At 41.3% G+C, this 8,459-nt stretch overlaps 1 protein-coding gene and 1 long non-coding RNA gene across 5 annotated transcripts in view; both read right to left on the bottom strand.

Annotated features, from left to right (window-relative positions):
* Positions 1 to 2,348: 2,348 nt before the first annotated feature.
* LOC133643380 (uncharacterized) lies at positions 2,349 to 3,636 on the bottom strand. Its single transcript, XR_009824675.1, has 3 exons — positions 2,640 to 3,636; positions 2,470 to 2,549; positions 2,349 to 2,370 (listed from the first exon to the last, which is right to left on the bottom strand). It is a non-coding gene; the product is annotated as an uncharacterized LOC133643380 (long non-coding RNA).
* Positions 3,637 to 4,810: 1,174 nt separating this feature from the next.
* Positions 4,811 to 8,459, bottom strand: part of fhit (fragile histidine triad diadenosine triphosphatase) — a 280,831-nt gene continuing 277,182 nt past the window's right edge. For all 4 annotated transcript variants that reach the window (XM_062037902.1, XM_062037903.1, XM_062037904.1 and 1 more), the window contains one exon: positions 4,811 to 7,416. In XM_062037902.1, the coding sequence (XP_061893886.1) occupies positions 7,309 to 7,416 (108 nt within the window). In that variant the 3' untranslated portion in view covers positions 4,811 to 7,308. The remainder of the gene's footprint in view (positions 7,417 to 8,459) is intronic.

Here is an 8,459-nt window from a genome sequence, read left to right as displayed (position 1 = left end):
CCACCTCTTCATGAATTGTGACAGATATTAGTCTTAGTGTCACGAGGCTAAACTAGGCTTAAAAAAGCCATTAGCTTAATTTGAGAGCAACTCTCCTGGAACTGGCTCAGTAGATGATAAAGTTGATGTTCACGCCCTCTCAAGTTTCTTTTTTTTCAGTTCGGGATTTTTCTTTCAAAAATCATTCTATTGTATTGTATGTCCTCTTTTGTGTTGCAGGTTGTGTAGTTTTGTTGTTGCTAAGTTTCTTCTTCTTAGTTTTCTTTGTTTGAGCTTGTGAGATTTCTGGCTATGAGAACCAGATTCCAGATCAGTGAGATAGACTTTCTGTGGAGGTGTCGCGGGGTCTAATTCACGAGTGAAATAAACAGATGGACATTACACTGGACCAAGGGTGCACACACTTTTTCTGCAGGCGAGCTACTTTTCAATGGACCAAGTGGAAGGGATCTACCTCATTCATATATATATCATGTATATTTGTTTATTTATGAAAGAGACATTTTTGTTAACAAGTTAAAGTTGTTTAATGATATTACAAGCATGTTTAACACATATAGATTCCTTTCTTTAACAAAGACAAGAATATAAGTTGGCATATTACCTGATTCTGATGACTTGCATTGATTGAAATCAGTCGGCGGTCACTCGAACGAGTACGAATATCCTCCTGGTAGGGGTGTATCCCTTTATGGAGGATGCCTGTGCATGACTTTGTTTTACGTGGGGAGACTGGTGCACAGACAGTCACCACACAATCCTTGACAGAATCGGGTCAGGGTCCAGTGGCATGGAGTCCAAGACGACTGGGGACCCTTTTCTGCTGCAGCCTTCTTCCGCCATCGCAGCCGTTGTGGTAGTTCTTAAATCTACCGTCTTCCGCCTGCTCCGCCGTTGAGGTCTTCACCGTATCCCTGGCTAGGGGGCAGTCAGGTACGAGGCCTTTGCCAAGGGCCACCTGGGGTAACAGTAGTAAGGGGGTTAACCTCCTAGTGCCCCAAGATCCCATAGAGGAGCCTCCACTGCCGGATGCACTTTAACGTCATGCCCAGGACGTAATCAGACAGTAGTGATGATAACGTCCTCAGTGGTTGGTTTTTGCCATCTTATTTGTCCAGATTCCATACTCCTTTTTATACACTTTACAAGAAATACATTGGCCCCAAACTCCGAAGCTTTCTGAGACTCTTATTTTGTTAGCGCAGGCAGGATGAAGCAGCGCTTTTATTGTGAAGACAGGATCTGTGCAGTCGGTCTTTAGAGTTTTGACGGCAGGTACGGCGCGATGGTCTGTTGAAATAAAAAGTGTTTCTCGCCTTCCTGTCGGTCATTTTTTCTTAATAATGATCTGGCAGCAGCCGGCGTCATCTCCCAAGACCCTCGGGTGCCGTGAATGTCAATCAAGTGACGAAAGTGACGGAAGTGACGTCTTGGTGAAGGTTGATGATCGCAAATTTTTAGGTCTATTTTTTAACCCCCCCCTATAGGGGGGGGGGGTTATCATCAATCAATCAATGTTTATTTATATAGCCCTAAATCGGTTACCCACATATGCGGTCCTCTCCAAGGTTTCTCATAGTCATTCACACCGACGTTCCACTGGGGTGAGTTTTTCCTTGCCCGTATGTGGGCTCTGTACCGAGGACGTCGTTGTGGCTTGTACAGCCCTTTGAGACACTTGTGATTTAGGGCTATATAAATAAACATTGATTGATTGATTGATTGATTGATTGATTGATTGAATGCCTGGCTGGCGATCGACTGACACACCCTCCGCCATCGACGTAATGGGCACCCCTGCACTGGACTGTGTGGTGAAGAGAGAGCAGAGACAAAAGGAGAATCTTTCAATTCACTGGTGGATTTAAGTGACGTGAATTATATTTATATAGCGCTTTTTCTCTAGAGGCCCAAAGTGTTTACATTGTAAGGACCATTATCTACATTTTTAAGCCACATTGGAGAAAACTGGGTGTCTTGCCCAAAGACACAATGGTAGCGACTTGCATTGCGGAAGCAGGATTCGAACCAGGAACCCTCAAGTTTCGGGGCTGAGGCTCTACCGTGTGAGCCACGCCACCCATATTTCTACCCCGGTGTAAGCTGTAGGTCTTGACTAAAAGGGCAAGAGTCTGAGGTTATTGCTAACACTGCACACATTTTAGATTTTTTGTTAAATCAAATTTTTGTGCGCAATTGGAAAAAAAAAGGTCATAAGCCCAAAACATATAAAATATTGTGTTCATTCACAAGCTTAACAAGAGACGCAACATAACATACCGGAGCCTACTGGAGAAGTCGTTGAATGCGGTCTTCGTCCTGCTCTTCCTCCTCCTGCATGCTGGGGTCACCTTCTGCATTTCGTCATGTCTTGATGAGGGAGAGTACATAACGCTCTAAATGGCTGACTGAAACATTGTGTGAGTGTGTTTGATTTATTGTGAACAATTGTTTTTCACAGGAACCTACCAGAGAAGTCGTTGAGTGCGGCCTTCGTCTTGCTCTTCCTCCTCCTGCACGCTGGGGTCGCCTTCTGCATTTTGTCATCTCTTGATGAGGGAGAGTACATAACGCTCTAAATGGCTGACTGAAAGATTGTTTGAGTGTGTTTGATTTAATGTGAACATTTTTTTTCTTACAGGAGCCTACGGAGGAGTTATTGAGCGTGGTCTTCGTCTTGCTCTTCCTCCTCCTGCACGCTGGGGTCGCCTTCTGCATTTCGTCATATCTTGATGAGGGAGAGTACATAACACTCTAGATGGCTGCTGACTGTAAGATTGTGTGGGTGTGTTTGATTTAATGTGAACAATTTTTTTTTTTTTACAGGAGCCTACCGCAGAAGTCGAGTGCGATCTTCATCCTGCTCTTCCTCCTCCTGCACGCTGGGGTCGCCTTCTGCATTTCGTCATCTCTTGATGAGGGAGAGTACATAACGCTCTAAATGGCTGACTGAAAGATTGTGTGAGTGTGTTTGATTCATTGTGAACAATTTTTTTTTACAGGAACCTACGGAGAAGTCGTTGAGTGTGCTCTTCCTCCTCCTGCACGCTGGGGTCGCCATCTGCATTTCGTCATGTCTTGATGAGGGAGAGTACATAACGCTCTAAATGGCTGACTGGAAGATTGTGTGAGTGTGTTTGATTTAATGTGAATTTTTTTTTTTACAGGAGCCTAACGGAGAAGTCGTTAAGTGCGGTCTTCGTCCTGCACGCTGGGGTCGCCGTCTGCATTTCGTCATGTCTCGATGAGGGAGAGTACATAACGCTCTAAATGGCTGACTGAAAGATTGTGTGGGTGTTTTTGATTTAATATGAACTTTTTTATTTTATTTAATGTGAACAATTTCATTGGTTCATTGTGACACGTTTGACTATTCCATCGGTCTGATGTGACGAGGCTGAACTTATTGGCGGCATGTGAACCCGAATTAACCTATAATTTAATCACATTATTGTATAAAGCGCAGAGTTCAGAGTGTGGGTAGCTGACTGGGGAAAACGTGCATATCAGAAACTCTACCCGCATTTTTTTGTTGAACAGTGAGAGGTCGGGTCTTCTGAAAGCTTCCACAAGCATTTATCAAAACAGGTTACAGCGTTGGTCTCACTCCTGCAAACGCATTGTTGATTGCGTACGTCAGCACAAGCGAGCTTCAGGTGTGCGTTGTCGTAGAAACGCCGCCAGACTGCGACAATCTGCAGCACTCTCCTGTTCCACACTTTTTGGCCGGCTCAGCACGTTCTCGGAAGATTGAGGATTTCATGTATTTGATCGGGATTAGAGCTGGCCGGCCCGGATAAAAAATATGTTTCAACTTTCAAGCCCACATTGCTTTAATAATGTAAAGAAAAACCTACGCTCTGAGTGTCAAATCAATTCCGCAAAGCAGGAAAGAAAAGACGTGCGCCCCAGCTTCACCTCTGGCAGGAGATAGTGCTGAGTCATCAAGTTTAAATCCATCAGCACAATGCTTTGATTAAATTGCATGAATCTAAATGAAGGGTTTCATTAAAGCAGACTATGAGAAAACTGGCTGGGGCCACCAATCACTGATAAAGCACGGCTTTATTGTATTTACATTTTCATGCAAATTACATTTTGTTTCTGTGTGTTAAGAATATCCAGACTTACATAAAGTGTCAGAGTAATGTGAATGTTCAGGAATTATACTGTTTGTTACAAAACAGCAACGCCATCTGTTAGGAAGACACATCACAAGGCAGCATGCAAACATACAGTCAACAAATATTCCTGGTTTTTTTTTCACATCTGTCTTTTTTTAGTACAAACATTGTGACGATCTTCTGTTAGTCATGTCTTAAATATACTGTATGCTTATGAATGCATTCACGTGTCCACAAACAAAGAGGAAAAAACCCCAAGGAAGATGTGTGTGTATCCCAGACCTGGGCATTCTGCGGCCCTTTGTGCGTCCCTGTCCGGCCCGCGTGAGGCCAGTTATAAATTACAAAATAAATTTTAAAAAGTATCTATATCGAGTGTGCAATACAACGGTGCTGCTTTTGTTTTGAAAATCGTTATTTGTATTACTTCCGTGTGGACGTATGCGTGTGCGTGATTGTGAGTGAATGTGAACAGCTGCAATCATTAATTACAAAATAAAGTTGAAAAAACATCTATGTCGTGCGCCCAATACAACTGTGCTGCTTTTATTTTGAAAAGTATTATTTATGGGCGTGTGTCCGTGTGTAACCTGCGAGTGAAGGTGCACATGCAGCGACAAGTGATGCACAGTTTACACCCGAGACGCTAAAAAGAGAAAAGTTGATGACGAATGCCGTGTTTTCAACAAGACATGGACTGCCAAGCAACGTTCCCTCTAAGGTGCGCGCCTGCGCAATTGCGCACTGCTCAAGCGTCTGCTGCGCGCAGCAAATATATGCCGCGCACCAAATCAAATCCCATCTGAATTCTAAACAAAATAAACATATTTATTCTATGTAATTTTGCAATGCAACTTTGAGTGACAGTGACAACAAGCGGCCCTAACGGTGTTCGTCAACACCGTTCAATTGAACACCGTTCAATTATTGTAACGTCTATCGAGATGCTTCGAGGACAGGAATTATATCGATCACTTTATTGAGCAAAACTGTTTATATTCGGCCATAACCACACCAAAAACATAAGTAAAACACTTCTATCTCGAAAAACTAGTCATTTTCTGCCGTACAAACCAGGCCAAAACCAACTTGTCATCTGTCACCAACACGCATAGCACTAACCCACTGGTGCGTTTATGGCCACACAAAACGTCGGACAACTCAAACACCACACAAAGTTACACTATGACTCCTCAGTCATACGTGTGCTTATTTTACTGTCATTTATTATTAATGTTAATTTATTTATATTAGTCATGGACTGCTGTTACACACACTATGTTGAAGTATTACTATTATTATTAATTATTATTATTATTATTTATCTTACGGTATATATCAAAAATAATATTGAGCAAAATTTAATTGAAATATTGTCGATGTGGCCCTCTAGCAGTGCTCGGGTTGCTCATGCGGCCCCCGGTAAAAATTAATTGCCCACCCCTGGTGTATCCTCTTTCTGTGGAATAATAAACGTAATAACTTTAAATATAGATTAAAAAAAAATCAGGTTGAATTATTTTGAAAAGCCAAATGCCTCGACTATGCACCACAATAAATGTTCAAGAAAATCAAAAAGGTGGTATAATTTTTTTCATTATGTATTTATGTTTTTTTTTATTGTGTATTATTTTTGGATTCCATTCCCAGTTCGCCATAATGTTATAATGGACATTTGCTGCTAATAAAGTACAAACCCCAAAACCAGTGAAGTTGCCATGTTGTGTAAATGGTAAATAAAAACTAAATAAAATCCTTTTCAACACATATTCAAATGAATAGACTGCAAAGACAAGATACTTAACGTTCGAACTGGTAAACGTTGCTATTTTTTGCCAATATTAGCTCATTTGGAATTTGATGCATGCAACACGTTTCAAAAAAGCTGGCACAAGTGGCAAAAAAGACTGAGAAAAGTTGAGGAATGCTCATCAAACACTTATTTGGAACATCCCACAGGTGAACAGGCTAATTGGGAACAGGTGGGTGCCATGATTGGGCATAAAAGCAGCTTCCATGGAAATGCTCAGTCTTTCACAAACAAGGATGGGGCGAGGGTCACCACTTTGTGAACAAATGCGTGAGCAAATTGTCCAACAGTTTAAGAACAACATTTCTCAACGAGCTATTGCAAGGAATTTAGGGATTTCACCCTCTACGGGCCGTAATATCATCAAAAAGTTCAGAGAATCTGGAGAAATCACTGCACGTAACATTGAATGCCCGTGACCTTGGATCTCTCAGGCATCAAAAAGCGACATCAGTGTGTAAAGGATATCACCACATGGGCTCAGGAACACTTCAGAAAACCACTGTCAGTAACTACAGTTGGTCGCTACATCTGTAAGTGCAAGTTAAAACTCTACAATGCAAAGCGAAAACCATTTATCAACAACACCCAGAAACGCCACAAGCTACTCTGGGCCCGAGCTCATCCTAGATGGACTGATACAAAGTGGAAAAGTGTTCTGTGGTCTGACGAGTCCACATTTCAAATTGTTTTTGGAAACTGTGGATGTCGTGTCCTCCGGACCAAAGAGGAAAAGAACCATCCGGACTGTTGTAGGCGCAAAGTTGAAAAGCCAGCATCTGTGATGGTATGGGGGTGTATTAGTGCCCAAGGCATGGGTAACTTACACATCTGTGAAGGCACCATTAATGCTGAAAGGTACATACAAGTTGTGGAGCAACATATGTTGCCATCCAAGCAACGTTACCATAGACGCCCCTGCTTATTTCAGCAAGACAATGCCAAGCCACGTGTTACAACAACATGCTTCATAGTAAAAGAGTGCGGGTACTAGACTGGCCTGCCTGTAGTCCAAACCTGTCTCCTATTGAACATGTGTGGCACATTATGAAGCCTAAAATACCACAACTTAAGCTGTACATCAAGCAAGAATGGGAAAGAATTCCACCTAAAAAGCTTCAAAAACTGGTCTCCTCAGTTCCCAAACATTTACTGAGTGTTGTTAAAAGGAAAGGTCATGTAACACAGTTGTAAAAATGCCCGTGTGCCAACTTTTTTGCAACGTTTCATTAAATTCTAAGTTAATGATTATTTGCAAAAATAAATAAGTCTCTCAGTTGGAACATAAAATATCTTGTCTTTGCAGGTTGAAAAGGATTTGCAAATCATTGTATTCTGTTTTTATTTACGAATTACTCAATGTGCCTCGGACGTCTAAGGGTTCTCAAGTTGTTTCCTCAAGATGGAGGCCTCTTCTGCCATTTCTTCCTCCGATCTCCACTTGGAAGGAACGTCATCATCTGGGCTGTCGTGTTTCTGCAGCTGCGAAAGGTGAGTGAAAATATGAACATGCTAAAACATTTCTTTTGCAATCACATAACTGCATCCTGGGTCTGCCCGAACATTTTCATTATTATGGGCCTGCTGCAATGCCAGCGCCCATTCACGGCTAAACAATATGGACTAAATAATCATAATGCTAAATAATATGGGCCTGCTGCAATGCAAGCAGCCCACATTATTATTGCTCATACTTCAAACTTTATTCTTTATAATAATAATAATAATAATAATAATAATAGATTTTATTTGTAAAAAGCACTTTACATTGAGTAAACAACCTCAAAGTGCTACAGTGTATTAAAAATAAATAAATAAATAAATAAATAATTAAAAATAAAAACTACAACAGCTAAAACTAGTATGCATATATCTAAAAAAAAGGCTTTTAAAAAAATAGAAGGGTTTTTAAGCCTTTTTTTAAAAGCATCCACAGTCTGTGGTGCCCTCAGGGGGTCAGGGAGTGCGTTCCACAGACTGGGAGCATCTTATTATAGTTCCAACACATTTCTCTTACCGCCACTATACTACGTTTTCTCTCTCTAATTAGACCGCCATACACCTTACAAGTCATATAACTTGGTATGTGACACATGCTAACTGATAGCATGCAAACGTTAGCTTGCTAGCATGCTAAAATTAGCATGCTAACTATCTGCGCGAGTTTTGCAACCGTCTACCCCAGAGTCATGTAACTTGGCACGTGACACTTGTAAACTGTTAGCATGCAAACGTAAGCTAAATATACTAATTTTTCTCAAATTCCCCAGCCATACACCTTAGAGTCATATAATTTGGTATGCGACACAAGTTAATTTTAAGTTTGCTGGCATGCTAACATTAGCATGCTAACTTTTTTTTAGCTACTTTTGCAACCGTTTCACCCAGGGTCATGAAACTTGGTATGTGACACCTGTTACTTGTTCGCATTTTTATTTCTATTTTCCTTTGAGTCGTATAACTTGGTATACGAAACATGCTGAAGTAAATTTTTATCATGCTCACGTTAGCTCGCTGGCATGCTA

This window comes from Entelurus aequoreus, linkage group LG26 (assembly GCF_033978785.1).
Source record: "Entelurus aequoreus isolate RoL-2023_Sb linkage group LG26, RoL_Eaeq_v1.1, whole genome shotgun sequence".
Lineage (NCBI taxonomy): Eukaryota > Metazoa > Chordata > Actinopteri > Syngnathiformes > Syngnathidae > Entelurus > Entelurus aequoreus.
The sequence above is the reverse complement of the archived record's forward strand: the minus strand, read 5'-3'. Positions and strand labels throughout refer to the sequence as shown.